Source organism: Leishmania infantum, chromosome 28, assembly GCF_000002875.2.
Source record: "Leishmania infantum JPCM5 genome chromosome 28".
Taxonomy (NCBI): domain Eukaryota; phylum Euglenozoa; class Kinetoplastea; order Trypanosomatida; family Trypanosomatidae; genus Leishmania; species Leishmania infantum.
The window spans coordinates 1,123,535-1,142,126 of NC_009412.2; the positions used below are offsets into that span (position 1 = coordinate 1,123,535).

General features: G+C 58.4%; 5 protein-coding genes across 5 annotated transcripts; all 5 read right to left on the reverse strand.

Annotated features, from left to right (window-relative positions):
* Window positions 1–1,348: 1,348 nt before the first annotated feature.
* On the reverse strand, window positions 1,349–2,938 carry LINJ_28_3130 (putative oligomeric golgi complex component 8; the record flags this gene model as incomplete). Its single annotated transcript, XM_001470300.1, has 1 exon — window positions 1,349–2,938. The coding sequence occupies one exon, from the start codon at window positions 2,936–2,938 to the stop codon at window positions 1,349–1,351; it is 1,590 nt and encodes a 529-aa protein (XP_001470337.1).
* Window positions 2,939–6,529: 3,591 nt separating this feature from the next.
* Window positions 6,530–7,888, reverse strand: LINJ_28_3140 (putative glutamate dehydrogenase; the record flags this gene model as incomplete). Its single annotated transcript, XM_001470301.1, has 1 exon — window positions 6,530–7,888. The coding sequence occupies one exon, from the start codon at window positions 7,886–7,888 to the stop codon at window positions 6,530–6,532; it is 1,359 nt and encodes a 452-aa protein (XP_001470338.1).
* Window positions 7,889–10,182: 2,294 nt separating this feature from the next.
* On the reverse strand, window positions 10,183–10,722 carry LINJ_28_3150 (conserved hypothetical protein; the record flags this gene model as incomplete). Its single annotated transcript, XM_001470302.1, has 1 exon — window positions 10,183–10,722. One exon carries the CDS (start codon window positions 10,720–10,722, stop codon window positions 10,183–10,185), a length of 540 nt encoding a protein of 179 aa, XP_001470339.1.
* Window positions 10,723–11,826: 1,104 nt separating this feature from the next.
* On the reverse strand, window positions 11,827–14,031 carry LINJ_28_3160 (putative sodium/sulphate symporter; the record flags this gene model as incomplete). The annotated part of the gene is made up of 1 exon (XM_001470303.1): window positions 11,827–14,031. One exon carries the CDS (start codon window positions 14,029–14,031, stop codon window positions 11,827–11,829), a length of 2,205 nt encoding a protein of 734 aa, XP_001470340.1.
* A 968-nt stretch (window positions 14,032–14,999) lies between these two features.
* Window positions 15,000–16,544, reverse strand: LINJ_28_3170 (hypothetical protein, unknown function; the record flags this gene model as incomplete). The annotated part of the gene is made up of 1 exon (XM_001470304.1): window positions 15,000–16,544. The coding sequence occupies one exon, from the start codon at window positions 16,542–16,544 to the stop codon at window positions 15,000–15,002; it is 1,545 nt and encodes a 514-aa protein (XP_001470341.1).
* Between the last annotated feature and the right edge of the window lie 2,048 nt (window positions 16,545–18,592).

The following is an 18,592-nucleotide window of genomic DNA, read 5'->3' on the forward strand; positions in this document are numbered from 1 at the left end:
CGCCTCAGCGAAGCAACACACACAGAGAGACGCGCAAGAGAAGCAAAAACACGAGCGCGCGCGCACAGACACACACCGCGTCCTTCCCACTCGATAACGCCAGCGGGACGCATGCCTCCCGTGGGCACCCTCATTTTTTTCTTCTCCGATGTGCCCATCCGACCACCAGCAGGTCAGTCAACCGACATACACACATGCGCGCACACCACCACACACCACCAGCTTCTGCTGCACCGCGGCTAAATCGTGGTCGCCTAGGATGCACCGTCTTGCTGTAGAATCAGCGCCATGCGTCGGCCGGACTCATCGTGTCCGTCCTTGTCCATTCATCGCACGTGTGCTGCGCGATCGGCGCCACACGGAGGCTCGGGTGTACGGCATGCCTTCATTCGAATCGGGCCGCGTGCAGGGTCCTGTTCAAGGGCGGAAGCAGTGGCGTCTGTCGTGCGGAGTAGCAGTGGGGTGGTGGTCTCTCGGTGCATGCCGGATGCGCGCAGGGAGGAAGTTGGCCAGCTGCAGGCCATATCCCTCGGAGACCCTGCGCACCCTGCCCGTGTGCCGTGCTTCGCTCTCTCAGTCGCCTAAAGCCGCCGCATCCCGTTAATACGGTGTGGTGACTCGCAACAGGAGAGTCGGGAGGGCTTGATGGTGGAACTCGAGGGCACTCTCGTCATGCTTCCGGCGTCTGTGCCTCATGAGCCCTCCAGGTTGAATGCAGCAGATGCAGCACGCTCCGCACACATGCGCTTGGGGGCTGATCCGTATATTGGGTCTCCTCGCGCCTTGTTCGTCCACCACTCCTGCTCTTTGGACCTCTGAGTGCCTTGCTTGGATGCGATTCACCACGCCAGTTGTGCTTCACAGCGCCTGCGCACAGTGCTTGCATTTTTGCATCCCGGGGCCTGCTTCAGAACGACTTCGGAGTCTGAGGAAAGGGGGGCTTCTGTCTTCATCCTCCATTTCCGTCCATGTCACAAAGGGGGGGGGGCTGTCTGGATGTTGTGTCCGCACATCTCTCGACAGGTTGGACGCCGCTATAAGCCTGTGTGGCGGGAGGGTCAAGCGGAAGGGGCCTGCGGCCGAGCAGCCCAGCACCGACGTGGCAAGAGAAGATCAAGCGACCGCCACCACTGGCGCTATCATTGCTGTTGCTTTCGTAGCACGCACCTACCCTGCAGGCCCCCACGCCACCACCGCAATTCTTCTCTTACGGATTCCCTGGCGCACCCACGCCCCTCTCGCTCCCGCCCTTCACAGTGCCCACAAGCGGCTCCCGATGTAGCCGCCGGATCATCTCCCTATGCTGGTTGAAGTCGAAGAGGTGCACCACAAGTGCGGCGTTGTTTCACTAGGTCGGTGCAGAGTTCGTTGACGCTGGCGGCACCGAAGGCGCCGCAGCTGGAGCGGTGGTGAAGTCTGGTGTCGGTGTAGCAAGTATCGTCGATGCATGCGGGTGTGCCGGCGCCACGGAGCTCGCACTTTCTGCAGCCGGCACCGTCGACGGCGACTCTACCGCAAACAGAAGCTCTCCAATGCCATACATTAGAGCCTGCGTGCGGTCCTCCAAGTCCTCGCGGTGCGCAGGTCCGAGAAGGCGGCCGACCAGGTGCAGTACATATGGGTACCACAGCCGTTGAAACGCCTTCACAAAGGTCACAAACACTGCCCGTTCAGCGCTGTACATTGTGTCGAGCAGAGGCGCGTCATTCAGCATGTCCTGTCCCACCTCGCACACCAGCTGTCGCACTTCCTCCCCACACGGTGCCTCAACCCCTGGTAACAGACACTTGCGGATGGCGTTGAAGGAGGCGAGCATCCCGTTGAGCGCGTACGCGAGCGGCAGCCACTGAGCTAGCTGCACGGCTGGCGTGTCGCTAATAGTCGGAGGGGCCTGGATCCCCGTAGACGACGTCAGCGTCGAGTTGTTGTGACAGTACACAGAAACACGCCACGAGGAGGTCTGCATGGCGGTGCGATAGGTGATCCGGGCCTGCCGCATGCCTTCAGCGAAGAGTCCCTGCACCTTCTGGACAAGTATGCTGCCCAGGAGCCCAAGCACGTCTGTGTGCACCCGCGCACTGGCACTCGAGCAGCTGCTGCACTGCTGCACCACGAGCGCCAGTTCAGAGCCGTTGTGAAGGTGCTGGAGCGCCGCCGCCATGAGGTGCATGAACATGTGCGCCTGCTCCTGACACCACAGGCTCAGCTCCTCCGTCGCTTGCCGTTGCTGGGCCTCGGTGCTGGACGGGAAGCACGCCTTGTACTGCAGCGTCACCTCGTTCACGTGCACCTTGTACACCGTGATGTACTTGAGGATGAGAGAGTAGGGCACCACGCTGGATTCAGCTTCCTGCAGCAGCTGACGAATGTACGCAGCGCGGCTGCGCAGGAAGAGTGCACGCAACGACGCCGGGGAGCCGCCAAGGCGACGAAGGAGGGAGATGGCTTTGTACGCCGTGTCCACCGTGAGCCCACCCGACAGCATCGGCAGCACATGCGCGTTCACCGCCTGCTCCATTGTGTCCACCACTTCCTTCTGCAATCTCTGAAAAACGTACACGTCGCTCATGTGCTGACACAGCATCATGACGTGGTCGAATATGAGGAGCGCCTCGTGGAACATTGTCTGCCGCACACACTCCTCCACTAAGGCAGGCGACTCCATGAGAGCCACGATTTTCTGGTGACTCATGACCGCGCTGTGCAGCTGCGCTTTCTCTTGCCGCCACGACTGCCCCGCATACTGGAGAAGCTGCGACCAGGAGTGCAGTGTTTGCAAGGATGCTGTCAGCTCTTTAGCGGTGTCTTCGGCATTGCTGGAGAGCGACGCGGCCGCCACGTTTGCGGCCTGCGCGTTGGTCAACAGCTCGTAGTGATCGACTGCACAGTTCACAATGGACTGCCGCACCCGGACCTCCTCGGCGGAGGAAGTTGTCATGGTTGCACTGAAACGACGGTTGTGGGGGTGGGGGTTGAGTGAAAGCGAAGGCGTTCACGGCCACGCGAGAACGGTAGGGTGGGGCCGCAGAAGCGACTGTGGTGGGTACCCTGTCGAGACGTGCGATACGAGTGCCAGCCTGGGTGCGTGCGAGCGTACCGGAGTGGAAACAACAACGAGGGGGGCACCTTCGCAGCACTCCTCGGCAGCGTGGCATGGACACAGAGAGAAAAAAGAGAGCGACGTGCATGCATGCGCAGGATAAAGCCGCAGAAGGAGAGTCACGATGATCACGTGCATATAAAATACGAGTCGAGGTTCGGCTGCAGCTCGCCTCAAATTCCGTAAAATCGCTTTCATGTTTCTCAGCACGCGCCTGAGCGTGTTGCGCTTCCGCTTACGGAGCGCAGCTGGTCTTCCGCCACTTGTGTGATGCACTCCGCAGCATTATAATCCCACAGTTGAGTGGTGTGCTGGCCCATGTTTGGTTTCAATTCCTTTTTCTTTCTCACTGCTGCTGCTCTTTATGATGCTTTATCCTCTCCTGTCAACCTCTGCTTGCACTCGCACGCCACCATTCGCTCGTCCCTTGCCCTCGGCAACAATGTCGATACCAGGTCTACCGATGCGCGCACAGCGGCACACAGACGCTCCTCTTTAGAGCGACGCAAGCACGTGCACTGGCTCATGTACGCGCAGCACACACAAGCAACAAATGAGGGACGAAAAAGGAAGCGGTGAGGCCGGTGGTGGTGTGCGTCGAGGTCCATCGCACGGTGGTGAACGAAGAGAGAAAGAGCTAGGCAGAGACGCGAAAACGGGAAGGATGCGCATTTGAAACGCGTGCGCACTCACGCACATCCCATCATCTCCGTCCCTGCGAAGGCACGCAGGCAGGCACTCAGCAGGCAACTGAGAGACTGCGAAAAAAAGCCTCGACTGAAATGCGGAGTGCGTTTGATAGAGCTGCCGTCTTTGGATGTGTGTGCGAGTGCATGCAAGCGCGAGTTTCTGTGTAAGGCGAGGCAGACTTCGAGGGGAGAGACAGGCAAGACGCACTTGTGGCGCTGACTCGTTCCTTTCTTCTCTCCTGCCAGTCGTCGCTTTCTCCTCCTTTTGTGCAATGCCCCTCTTGCGTGTTCACCACCCCCTTCTTCGACAAGGAGAGTATGCTTGCAGAGCACTGCATCAGCCGTCGGGTGGTCAACCGGAAAGAAGAAAAACAAGGGAGCAAAGAGTCGCCGCAAACACACACACACACACACACACACACGCACAGCCAAGCGCACGCAGAGGATGAGGAGGAGGCACATGAGGGCGCAGTCAACGAAGGCATCGAGCAAGCAGATGAAAAGCAAGAAACGATAGCACAATGAAGGCAGTGATAAAGCAGAAGATATACACTTGCGTAGACAGGCGCATGGCGGGGAGAGAGAGGCGAGTGTTGCGTGCGTGGAAAATAAAAACGGACACACAAAAACGAGACGAAAAGAGATGGAAAAGAGGATAAGCTGCTTACAGTAGATGAGCCCGAAACATCGGCATCTTTGTGTATGTAAGCGCTCTCGCGGTTGGGTGCGTACTCGATCCACATCATCATCCATGCCCAGAACCCGCTTTTCGCCTGTATCGTAGCGGGTGGGCGGAGAAAGAGTTCAGAGACTGCTGATGTGATAAGAACGGAGTGCGAGCATACGCACATGCACACGCACGCACGCAACCACTCGATATCTGTCTGAAAAAAAAACACGAAGCAGGAATTGCTCCGCTTGCATATCTGAAACAAACTTGTGTCGATGAGGCACGTACATGCACACCGATATATGCCCACACATGGCAACTCGCGGACACAAACACCCAAGCCAGCCTCCTTTTGATTGGGCGAAGCTGCATTGGGGCGCTGAAGATATGCGCAGGTGTGAGAGTGTCTTCTTGTGTACCATGTGCTGCTGGTGTTGGTGCCTGTTCTCGTCGCGTGTTTGACTTCACATTTACTGCTGTGGGCCAAAGACGCCAGTCGAAAAGACGAATTCAAACACAGCAAAAACCGTGAAAACGAAAGCGATGGCGAGAGACGACGCCACAAGCAAAACCGCACAATGCCTCCCCCCTCAAAAAGCGAAGGACAAGAAAGCAGATGAGATGGGGAAGGAGAGAGACCGAGTGCCTTTGGTCATAGTGGGAGAGCCTAGCACAACGGTCTGAGAGGAGAGTGCCCTTTCTCTTCTGCTGTTATTCGGGTAGAACAAAACAAGAGAGGGGAAGCGAAGACGGTGGAGAGCAGACACGTATCTTCTCGTGTTCGTTGATCCCCCGCCCTTGTGCTCCCCTCTTTTCAGAGAAGGTTGCTCGATGGCACGCCATCGTGTGCAGCCAGAGGAGAAGGCGTGAACGAAGATTCACCTGTAGACATGTGCGCGTTCTGCGACTATCTGGCGAGACCCAACACCCATATACTGATAAGCCTATCTTCCTCGACGACTTCCCGCAGAAGCGCGCACGCGTGCATGGCCCACACTCAAATACCACCAGCATCAGCATCATCCCACACCAGAGAGTCTCAGTCGATTTTTCAAAGCATCTTTCTTTGCACGTCGTTATTCTCTGCAAACGCTCACAGAGACACGCGCACACGCACGCGTACACGGTGATGCAGATGGGTGGACGGAGAATGTGTGTGTGTGTATGTGTGGAAAATCGAGAAGCACGCAAAATAAAAAGCGAGGGAAGAAAAGAAGGGAGGAAGGGAAGAGGAGAGGAGAGAGGGCACGAAACACACACAGACGTGCAAACTCAAGCAGGAGAACGCAAGCAAAACTTCAACAAAAGAAGGAAAAAAAGCAATGCATCCGCACACAGGCCGACATACCCACTCCTTCACCCGCCCGTCAACACGCGCGGACACACAGGAGCGTACGCGCACGCATAGAGACAGCGACAACGCAGCAACGGCACCAGATACCGGTTTTTTTTTCGCACTAGTACTATGCAATCATTGGCCACTGTTTCACTCTTCGTCGCCTTATTGTTTCTTCTCCTTGGCCGATATTTACTGGCGCTAGTGGCCGTTGATGGCCCTTCTACTGTTTTTCATGCGGCATCCACAAGCTCCAGCCTGCGGTGATACCTGCTTGCGTGCGTGCCTCCGAGTATGCTTGTCTCTGCAAGAAGGGCCTAATTTGATCCATTCAGTACTGTGCGCACGTGGGTACGACGCCTTTTTATGCCGCTGCCGCTGCACTTTCCCTCTTTGCATATTATATATGTATGTAGAGAAGAAAATGGGAATGCGTTAGAGGGCAGGGGGGAGGCCGGGGTGTGGATGGATGGGGTGGGAGAGCGTCATGTGCAGCGACCCGCACGCGGCGTTTCAGAGAAGCACAAAGAAAGCGAGCTGAAGGAAAGAACGAAGGGTAAAGACAATCAAGAGCGAAGGAGCAACTACTCCGCGGCGCCCTCTCCTCGAGTGGGAAAATTGTTCGTTTCTTCCTGCAGTGCGTGAGAGAGACGCACACGCACACGCGGAACCTGCTTTTCGCTTCTCCCCCTTCTTGGACTATATCACTCGGTCCCTGGCGGCGCAAGAGTCAACTAGACGATGCCGAGAGCCAGCATGGCATCTGCCACCTTCACAAAGCCAGCAATGTTTGCGCCGTCCACGTAGCTGACCTTGCCATTCTTTTCGCCGTACTGCACGCACGATTCGTGGATGCTGGACATGATGCTGCGCAGGCGGCTGTCGACCTCCTCGGCGTTCCACGCCAGGCGCGCCGCGTTCTGCGACATCTCAAGCCCGGAGATGGCCACGCCACCGGCGTTGGAGGCCTTGCCAGGGGCGAACATCACACCCGCCTTCTGGAAGATCTCCGTAGCCTCCTCCGTCGCTGGCATGTTGGCACCCTCGGCGACCAGCTTCACGCCGTTCGCCACCATCGTCTTGGCGTCGGTCGCCTCGATCTCGTTCTGCGTGGCGCACGGGAGGGCGATATCGGCTTTTACACACCACGGGCGCTTGCCCGGCACGTACGTGACACCCGTCTCCTTCGCGTATTCCTCCAGCGTCCCACGGCGCTCGTTCTTCAGCTTCATCAGCTTCGCCAACTTCACCTTGTCGAAGCCGCTCTGGTCGTGTATGTAGCCCTTTGAGTCGGAGGCTGTAATGACCTTCGCTCCGAGCTCCATGCACTTCTCGATCGCGTACTGCGCAACGTTGCCGGAGCCCGACACGAGGACAGTCTTTCCCTCGAGAGAGTCGTTGGCGTGCATCAGCATCGACTGAGCGAAGTACACGAGGCCGTACCCCGTAGCCTCAGGCCGGATCGCACTGCCCTGGAAGGAGAGGCCCTTACCGGTAAAGGTGCACTCGTTCGTGTTCCGTAGCTTCCAGTACATGCCGTTCATGTAGCCCACCTCGCGACTACCGACGCCGATGTCGCCAGCCGGCACGTCAGTGTCGGCGCCGATGTGCCGGTAGAGCTCCGCCACGAGTGACTGGCAGAAGCGCATCACCTCGCTGTCGCTCTTGCCCTTGGGGTCGAAGTCGGCCCCGCCCTTGCCGCCACCCATGGGCAGCGTCGTGAGTGAGTTCTTGAAGGTCTGCTCGAAGCCAAGGAACTTGAGGATAGAGAGGTTGACGGAGGGGTGAAAGCGCATGCCTCCCTTGTAGGGGCCGATGGCAGAGTTGAACTGGACGCGGAAGGCGCGGTTGACGTGGGTGACGCCCTTGTCATCCACCCAAGGGACGCGGAACTGAATCACGCGCTCCGGCTCCACAATGCGCTCCAGCAAGCCATCCTGAGTGTACTTGGGGTTTTTCTGCAGGAACGGCCACAGCGACGTCATCACCTCGCGGACAGCCTGCGTGAATTCAGGCTGATGCGGGTCGCGAGACAGGACGCACTTCGCTATGAAGTCGTCCACAGACGCGTACTTGAGACAGCTCGAGGCCATGGCGAACTTGTGTATTGTAGGGGGAGGGTGCTACAGAGGTAGGGGTGCGCCGATGAGCAGTTCGAGACCAAGCAGCAGCGGAGACGTACACGACCACACAATGACAATAATAGAGAGAGAGTAGGGAGCGCGATGATGCGGAAGGAGAAGAAAGAAGGGGAGAGGGAGGCTCAGCACAGATGCCGGTGGTGTATCAAAGGTCGACTGATGGATCGGTAGTTGGAGCGACGTCGTAGTAAGCGCGATCTGCGAGGGGGGAGGCGCAGCCCAGATGAGCGCGGCGTCGCCACAAGGGAGAGAGAGCGGAAAGGAGGAGGGAAGAAAAGCAGACAGGCACACATGTAAGAAAAGAGAGGTGTGCCGAGCTGCAAAGAGAAACACGGCGCCCGAGACATGATCACGCGCACAGGGGCGCAAGATTGTGCGCCGGAGGAAGCGGCACACAACACCGTACATCGTGCAGAGCACATTGGGGAAATCGAGTGGCTTTTCGAGGCTGAGACGGTTGAGACTCTCTATGGCGGCTTCGGTGAGCGGGAAAAACACTAATCTCATTTCCTCTTGGTGCCGTTGGTGCAGGTAAGGCACCAGTGAAGAGACTGGAACCTACAGTGCCGGAGGTGGCGTCGCTTGGGAAGAGGACCGTGGAAAGGTGGGAAGGGCGAAAAAAATGGAGCGCGCCGCGTGGGTCCGTTGGCAGGTGTGTCGGGCAGAGCAGCAGCGCAAAAGGTGCACGAGAAGGTGATAGATTCGGCCAAGAGTGCACGCACACTCGTTGCCGTGCTGCGTTACTCAGTGTCGCTGTCACACTTGCGCGCCTTTCATAGTGTCTCCTCGCCGCTTTCTTTCAGGTGACGTGAACGCGGGGAGGGAGAGGGGGAAGGAAGCGAAACATGGGGGCCCCGGTCGCTTTCATGCCATACGGTATACTCGCCAACTGCGTGAAGAGAGGGGGCGATGCAGCGTCGCACATGGCCGTGCCGGTATGGCGGGATGCGGCGCGACCTGCATAGCCACACGAACACGCACGTGCCGACAATGATGAGCCCTATTGTCAGTGACGCAAAAATGACGAGCACGTTGCCCTCACGGCGGCATGTGGTGCCAATGTGCGTCGCGGTTGTTGTGCTGGCCGTCGTGCTTTGCGCCAACGACGACGGCGCGGCGGTGGTCATACGGGGTTGTATCGGCTTCCGCCAGTCATCGCAGGAGAGAGCAAGGGGGGGGGTGGATGTATGCCGATGCGTGTGCCTGCACGTGTATTTGTGAGTATCGGCGTCCGTCTGGTGTACCTTCGAAGTTAGTGAAATGCGACTATTTTCTACGCCTTGGACCTCTCTCGCCTTCTCTCCCCGTCGATGCAGCGGATGAAGCGGGCGGGGTGGCGAGGGCGTGGATCTTGTGCGTCAAGTATCGACTTCGTTTTCCAGCACGGGGACCACGTGAGGGAAAGGGAGCACGCCTATTTGCCGTCTGCACTGGCGCGTGTCGTGCACTTCCTCAACTCCGCACTATAAGACGGTGTACCTGTTGTGAGTGGCAACTGTGTAACAGAGAAGAGAGACACACACACAAGGATGGCGGTCACAACGGCGGGAATCAAGGAGAAAGGTGTGGCAGGAACCTCAGAAGGGGGGAGTCACGCTCCGCAAATGACATCGAGCACCTCTACATACACCTTCATGGTCACGCGCGCATGCATCGCGCCTTGAGAGGCAGAGCATCGCCGCCGGGTGGCGTTGACCAACGAAGCAGCGCCGTGGCCTCCGTCGAAGAAGTCGACACTCGTCCGTCGTTGCCCTTCTGTACGCTTTAAACTCGTCCTCGCCCATTCGGGCTTGAGCGTTGCCAGCCTTCTTGTTCGCTTCTTCCAGGAGGGGACAAGGGATCGACCAATGAAGTGAGAGGGCATAGGGTATCGTACATAGGGAGTGGCACGCAGTGAGCGCGGAACTGCCATGCGAAGTGGAGAGGTACACGGGGGCTGGGGGTGACACGGGAAGATGCAGGTTCGCAGGTAGAAGTGGACGCACGGAGAGCGCGCAAATCGAGTGAGCACCGCCAGGTGATCTGCGTAAAGTCGGCGATAGCGCACAGCCAGCGGTGTAGCATTCACCGAAAAGTGGGTGAGAGAGAGGTGGAGTAGGAATTCGTGAGGGCGCCTTCCCGCCCGGTCTCTTCGCACTTGAGCGGGCGAGGGTGCGCGTCCCCCCTCCCGTGTGTAATGCTCCTGTCATGGTTGGCTGGAGAAAGGCAGAGCACATGCGTTGGGCTCGCGTATACAGTGACTCCTTTCAACAGGACAGCTCTTCCAAGCCCCAACATGTGCGCGCGTACCTCTGGTTTTCTGCGTCCGACTTAGGCAGACTCCGCATGCTGATGGCGTCCCAGTTCTCTGGGCTGACAGCCACCTCCATCACGAGCTCCTTCCCGCCCTTCTGCAGCACACGCAGCGTGCTCTTGCTCGGCAGCGGACGCACAAATAGCAACTGGGGCTCCGACGCCGACCTTGCGGCTCCGCCGCCGCTCGTGTGGGGCGGTACATCCAACAGACAAAACCCTCGCAGCAGGATGACGTCACCGGGGTCCATGAAGGCTGCGGCAGCCCCCCACGAGTTGTAGAAGTTAATACGCAGAAGCCTCATCTTGGTGGCGGCACAAGCGCCTGGCGTGCACGGAGCGACAGAGCCAACTACGGTGAACACCTTGTCGTCCCCAAACTCGCATATGCGAAGAGGAATCGCGGCCACAACAGTGCAGCGAAGCACCAGCTCAGGGAACTCAACGCCCTTCGGCAGCTGCTCGAGGCTGGCGTCCGTCTCATACGACTCCATCGTGTATGTCACCGCCAGAGAGCACACGCACCCATACCCGCGCAGCGGGGACACAGCTTGAACGAAGGAACGTAAAAGGAAAAAGAGAGCGGCGACGGTGTCCCTGCCGTGCGGGAGATACAGCGAAGAAAAGAAGCGAAAGAGAAGGTGCCAAAATGAGCAAAGAGCGCGGAGGTGGTGGTGCGTGGAGGAAGGGACAGCACAGCGCGCCGAGGGTCATGCCGCTCACTGTTGTCCACGGCGGAGCAAGAAAACGACTATAACGTTGTGTGCTTCGTCGAGTGCATCGATTCGAAACTCACCGCCCGCGGTGCATGGCGACGCACTCGATAGAGTACACACTCGCGCCACTAAGAGACGCAACAGCAGCCCTCACATCTGGAGTGGGGGTGGGGAGACGGGGAGGAAGCGATATGGAAATTGATGAGAGTGAGGGGAGTGGATCCGTGTCACAAGAAGCTCAACCACGACGACAGCCATCGCTGCCGACGAAACGCGGCCGCAAAGTTCGCTTGGCTTGAACTCACGATAAGCGCCAGCGCACCCCTATCCCAAATACACCCACACGCATAATGGCGAAAACGAAAGATGGCACATCTTCACCTCAACGAACATGTCTAACCGCTCCACCACGGCAGCCTCTGCTGGCGCTACACAACCAGAACACTTCGGCGCGGGGGGATGGGGGAACTCAGAGCGGCCTACGCGCAGACAGCGCGGCACGGACTTAGAAGGGGGAAAAACGTGCGCCATCCTTTGTCGATGTAGGCGGAAGGCAAAGAGAAAAGAAGGACTCGCGAGATAGAGGCGGGGAAAGGGAGGGCAGAGGGACCGCGCAGACATGTGGGATTGACAGCACAGGTGCAAAGTCGAATAGGTTTTTCAGAAACTCTCACAAGGCAGCGACCTCCCCAAGAGAGAGGGCATATCACGACGCACAAGCTCTCTCTCCCTCTCTTGCAATCATTCTCGCTGTCCGTCTGCACGTAGCGGTTCGATAGACGGTGTCGTATCCTTGAGAGCGCCTGCACGGACGCGTGCACACCCTTGCCCTCTATCCTCCAGCGTGCGCATTCTCCTCATCCCACATGCGCCCTGTCGCCTTCAATGGTCGGCAGGCAGCACATAGTTGGTGAGGGGCACCATCCATGTCACGAGGCACGCCGTGAACACCAGCGTGATCACCGTACCACAAAAGAGGAAGTCCTTCGCTCGCAAGTACAACTTACCCTTCGAATCCTCGGCCAGCAGCGAGTTCACGTTGGGGAAGGAGCTGATAGGGAATGCCATGGCACCGGAGCACATCAAGGCGGACAGCATGACCATCGACTGTGGAGTGACGGCCATGATGCCAGCAGACTCGGGCATGAGGAAGCCGATCTTCACAATTATAGGTAGCAAGATCATCGCCGCCACCGTGTGAGACACGAAGGTCGTGATGACGCCCACGGCGACGAGCACCACCAGCAGGGTGAGGTACGGCGGCGAGTCTGTCAGGGTTGACTTCATGCTCATAGCAATGATGTCAAGCAAGCGAGAGTCTCGAGCGCACAGCCCCAGCATGTTACCTCCGGCAAGCAAGAACATTAAATGCCAGGAGAGCGTGTTGAAGTCCTCCTTGGACAAGATGCCGATACCAAAGAACACGACAATCGGGATGAGAGCCACGATGCCGGTGTCGCCAAAGAACAGATTGGCCGGCAGGATCCAGAGCGTGATTGTGATAGCCGACACCACCAGCACCACCGCGCGCGTCGCGGAAGATACCTGCTCCTCTGCCGCGGTGTTTACAACCTGCAGCGGGATATACGGGACATCAACAAACGGCCGCCATACAATCAGCACAACTGCCCACGCGGCGACCACACTGAAGAGCACGACCGGGAGGGCGACGCCGACCCACTGCGCGAAGGATACTTTATAAAAGCTCAGCGCTGAGATGGCGACGGCGTTCTGCGGAGAAGCGATGGGCGAGAGCATGCCGCCGACGTTGCACGCAAAGGCGAGGCCAAGCAGGATGCCGTGCGGCGCGTTCGTCCCCTCTGGGAACTCCCACAGCGTGCGCTGCACTACCCCGAGCACCAGCAACGGGGCCGCCACGTTCGACACGAAGGCACACAAGAGGCAGCTGGACAACATCACACCAAGCAAATAAAGCGACGGGCGGTGCGCCGTCCACCGATGCAGCATACTCGCAGCATACATCTCCAGATTCGTGCGCGAAAACGCCTTGGCGATGGTGAGACCGCCCATGACAAGAATCTGAACATGATTGAAGAGTTTACCCAAGATGATCTGCGACGCCACCGTCGCTGTCGCGCTCTCGCGCTTCGTCGGGTCCATGACAATGCGCAACGGAACAGCGAAGAGCGGAATGAGCATGGCCGTGCAGAAGAACGGAATCGCCTCGGTGATCCACAGTGTGATTATGAGCACGAAAAGGGCTAGGCAGTTGTGGGCCGCCGGCTCCTCCGTTAGTACCGGCAGCCGCTTCACCACCAGGAACAGCGCGGTCCCGACGAAGATGTAGCGCCACCTCGCATGCCACTCCTGCGACATGGCCACGTTGGCGTACTGGTCCAGCGGTACCTTGAACTTGCGTTCAAAGTCCACGCTTACATCTAACAAGAGGTTGCGCAAACGCGGCATGAGGGTGACCAGCCGCGAGCGGGCGAGTTCGGCCTCGATGGCAGCCGTGCAGTCGTCTTCCATGCGGCGATGCTTCTTCAGTTTCTTCGCGGACTTGCGGATGGCCTCAAGGTTTAACTCCGCGAAGTGTTGCAGCTGATGCGCGTTGGAGTGCCACTCGAGGAAGAGTGCTCGCGGTGTATTGCTCTCCACTTCCTTCACCTGCGAGTCACCAATGAGCAGTAAAAAAAGTCGCTTGAGGAGCGCGCCAAGGCTGGTGCGCTGGTGGCGTGGTACTGCATCCCCGTCCAAAACTGACGGATCACACACAGAGCTGGTGGCGGTGCTCACAAACCCTGTCTCCTCGTTTGCTGCTTCGTCGTTCGCGCTGCTGCCCTTTTTTCGGCGGTGGAACTTGCGCGGTTTTGTCACCGGGGCCACAGGGAGGTCGGGATTCATCTTCATGAGTCTGTCGTGCTCCTCCTGCAGGTCCGTCATGAGCTGCTGAAAGAGGCCCTCTGCCTTCGCGAGTTCCTCTGTTATGATGTTGAAGAGTTCATGGCTGAACTCGCTGCCGCGGAGCTCGGAGTTGTGGATGAACTGTTTGAGCCGCTTGTAACTGACGTAGTAGTCGGCCCACTCCAGCACAATCTCATCTTGCAGGCGCTTTCCAAACTTCATGCCTGCTCAGCAGCGTCGGTGCAGCAACCGCCTGTGCGTGGGTGCGTGAGCGTGCGCTCTGGTGCCTGTGCTTGTGTCTGTGTGAAGCCGATGATATGCTTCGATGTGGCAGTGCTTGAGAGAAGAAGCGGAGAGGGGGTAAACCGGATGAGAGGAGAAAAGCACGGGGTAGACCTCGATGGGGTCGCGAGAATCCCCTCCGCGCACTCTGCCGTTCAGGGCTGGGATTCACCCACGCAGAACGAGGAAGAGGACCGGGACGGCAGATGCAAACAAAGAGAAGCCGATGCAACAACGAGGAGAAAAGGGAGCGAGGTGGCAGCGACGGCACCACATGAATGGCGCACTCGCGCCAAACATGCTGCCTGCACTCCCATATCTCTAAAGTGGCCCGCTGCCGCCAATGCACGCACCTGCGGGACAGGAAAAGCGCGACAAGAAGGGAGAACACAACTACTGCTGAAGCACCGATGCGGCGAGGCCCTGCGCCTCGGTGTCCGGCTGGAACAGTAGGGGGCGCCAACGGCAAAGATACCTGCAAGCAGCTGCATGTGGCTCGACCCGATTGAGGAATCAAGTGCAGCGGTCGGCGAGCGCTGCGCATCCCCGACAAGTAAGAGAAACATTTTTTTCACGAGGCGTCCGAAGCACTGCGGGAGCGCGGGTATTTTTCAGCGGTTCGCTCGCGAGTACGCACAGACACACTGATGCATGAAACAATGAACAAAAAAGATGCAAGTGGCGAGAGCAGATTACGTTCGGCTGATATGAAAACCCGTCTCTGCGAGAGAGGAGCTGCACGCGGGAGGAAGGGAGAGGGTCTTTGTGGGCAGCTAGGACCTGAAAAAGAGGTAGGCCTGAATTGGCCCCGTATGCAGCCACGCAAAGGTGATTACACACAGGCGGCGGCAGTCCAGGCGTCATGGCACGGTGGTGGTGCGAGCAAAGGGCACAGCGCCGTGCCAGCGCTACCGCACTACACGGTTACGAGGCAATTCGTTTGGTAGCCCTTGCTCTGCGGACACTGGGGTCTGTGCCTCGCGGCGCTCGACAGACAAGAAGATGACAGGCCGCTTCAGCGTCGCCTCGAGCCATTGCAACCATTGGAGCCTGCGAGAGAAGCTGCCTGCCTCACACTCGAGCGTCATCATCCCATGCGCCTCCGTCGGCTCCATCGGCCCTAGCAAGGACGTCCGCTCAGTGCTTGCGGCCCCGTCGCCTGCCATACCTGCTGCTGTGTGGGGAAACTCCAGGTAGAACGCTGTCCCGCTAAGATCATTTTTAGCGTACACCGCAAGCGTCTCCAGCTCGATGCGCTCATCCACTTGCTTGCCGAACCACCGCTTGCGCCACAGGACGAGAAATTCGCGCGCAGCCGGCAGCCGTGCATCGTTGACGCCGTCCATTCGCTCCACTTGTACCTCTCGATTGTGTAGGGCGCCATCAGCGCCGCGCACCTTCAAGAGTCCTTTCAAGGGCACACCAATACGGTCTATGCTGCCGTTTGAGCCCCCGCACGCGTCGCCTTTCGCGCTCACTGACAGGAAAAAGTCGATGTAGCACGCGATTGCCTCCTGCGTCGGCTTCTCAGTGTGGACAATGTCGCCCCTAGTCACAGCGCTGATGGAGAGGGATGTCGCAGCAACAGAGGAGGGGTGGTTGTCGTCATCGGCTACAAAGACGGTGTCTCGGCCAGTGCGAACAGAGTCCAGCAACAACCCCACGTACGCCTCCGCGCAGAACGACATCCACGTATTGCGTTCTCCCGTTGACACAAAGCACAGCCTGACCCTTGTGTACGGAACAGCGCCCCCACCGGGCGCTGCTGTGTGAGAGGCCGAGGAGGACTTCGAGGAAGAGTGCCGCGGATTCACTGCGTTTGCCTGCGCCGCTCGAAAGACAAGGAGGAGTCCGATGCCACCATAAGCGCTGGATAGCGTGGAGATGCCCTCCTCCTTCGATACGGAGGAGCTGGACGTGATCGCGGTGCATGGTGCATTTCGGTTCGTGGAGGCGTCGAGAGGTACCAAAACGTTGCTGTGTCCTGCTGCCGAGTGAAAGGGCGAGCGGAAGCGCGCGAAGACAGCCGCGTCTCTTTCCATGACGGAGTCACTCGCGACGTCGACCAGCGTCGACAGCGGGGCGACGAAGAGGAGCCGCCCCTTGGCGAATTTTCCGCCCGCCAGCTCCCGCACTTCAAACGTCAAGTTGCTCTCCGACTCCACCACTCGAATGAGGCACGCTTGAAACGAGCGATTGATGCGCGTGGTCAGGTACGACCCCAATTTCTTCACGGACTTCATTAGGGAGAAGCGAGGGCGCCCATCCTTGCCAGACTGCCGCAGCGGCAACCCGTAGCAGTCAAACGACTTGCTGTTGAGCGTGTCCAGACGCACCGCCGCGTTCGCTTCCAACCATGTGAGGGAGCTCGCCGTCTCCCTAGGGATGCTGGCGGAGCGGTCAGGGAGAGGCTCGGCACCGTCACGAAACGCCTTTGCGGATGCGTGTGACATGCGTTGTGGCTGAGCCACACTTAGCGGGCGGAGAGATGTGGAGGAGGCAGCAAGATCCACAAACAACAAGAATAAGGAAGAAGGAAGAACGGTACAATAGGTGAACGTCGATGCAACAGAAAGAAGCGGAGGAAGGGGGGCAGCGGCAACCTCGTCCTGGACTCACGAAGAGAGTAAGAGCCGAATATCACACACGGGCGCCGAGCGCACCGCGCCTGCAAGTTCAGCGCCACACAAAAGAGACAAGAATGCTGAACAGAAGACGTGCGGAAAAAGCGTGCACTCTGGGCGCCCACTTTCGCCGCAACACACACACATGCACGCAGCTCCTTCCGACGGCAACGGCGTGAATAGAACCACTCCCAGATAAAGAGAACAGCCTCTGCACGGCGCAGGGTACCGGCAGGCAAGTAGGCTGCCTGCCTCTGCCTTTAGCACGATGTGAAGCAGTCAGCCCTCTTTCTCGTCTGTCTAGGTCCGTGCGATGCTGCTCAAGAGGGCATGCACTTTTCTTTACCAGCGCGTTTGTTCGCCCATACAATATAAATCAAACTCCGCTTGACCTGGCCCTGTCACAGGCCCGTCGTGTGGCGCAAAGCAGCGGTAGGCACGCATTACAGCAATGCCGACTCAGTCCTCGAGAAAGGCCCCTGACTCAAACGCTAACCAAGCCCTGCACTGCACGTCACCTCACGACCTCTCCCATTGTGCCGGTCGCCACCTGGTGCATCCCCCCTCATGGTGTCCCAGGCTTACCCCGCCAGGAGGCAGTGAGGGCCCGGCGGACTACGTTCCAGTCATTCGGGCACTTTGCCTATCATATGGACGGCACAAGCGTGTTCACAGTCGCAGGTCGCCCCACAATGCAACGCCATCCAGAACCTCACCGCCGACATCAGTGGCGATACATCGCTCTGGCCTCCCCCCAAGTCGTAGGTGCCTAGCCTTGTCACCACCAGAGGCTTGCTCGGCATCGGCATTGGATAGGTGGGAGCTGCGTCGCTTCTGCCCTGAGATAGGGTAGGGGGTGTGCAATACCCTGAGGTGCCACGCTGAGGTGTCCCCCTCCCCCACCACTGTCATGAGGGGAGGGGGTCCGACACTCTAAGGAAAACGAGACGCGAGCACACAAGCATGCACGCACGCAGACGCTGAGAGGATGTCAGACGAGGAGCGGCAACAGCGAAAAAAAAAAACATCAACACAGCCACACACACACACACACACGCACAATAACATGCACACACGGCGCCATATTGCAGTGATGAAGTTTCAGCTTTTCGGAGTGCTTTATGTTTGCCGCTCAGAGGTGCAGAGCAGAAGAGAGACTCTCAGCGTGTGAAAGCGCTCCTCGCGCGTTGACTGTTTGCTTCGAAGATGGCTTCATAGCTGCGCCAGTTGCACTCCGCGCCTCTTTCATCTTCATCCTTCCCTCCTCTTCGTGTGCCTCGTCATTCGTTCAGGTGTCTGCGAGGGAATGACGCGCACGCCATGTGACAGGGGGAGGTGCGCCATAACCAGCGCGTTGCAGCGACGTGGAGGCCACCCCTTGCCTCCTTTGCCGGAGGCTGAAGCTGCAGCGTTTTCACCTGAGCTGCTGAGCACACGCCCCGTCAAGTGCCTGCCAGTTGTAGTTGCGTACAGCACACCTTCTTGTTTCCAGCAGACGCATGCAGCTTGTTCAATTCTATGACGATACGTACTTGCTGGCCTACTCATGTACACACTGGCACGAACGCCGGAGTACAGAGAGGAATGAGGGAGCAGGGCTGAGGCGGCAAACGAGTCGGTGATAGTCGACCAAGAAGTAAAAGCGAAGCTCACGCCAAGAAAGCAAACTGCACCACGAAGAACCGCGCCGAATTATTATTAGTCATACGCACATATAGATGCATACCAACATGCGTACATACGCACGCGCTCAAAACCCTCCAGCCAAAGGAAGGAGAGAAAAAGTAGGGGTGGAAGTCGAGAGTTGCAGCAGCGGCTCAGGACTGTCAATGTTGAAGGAGTACTCGAGGTGCATCTGCGTGTTGTGGGTGTTTCAC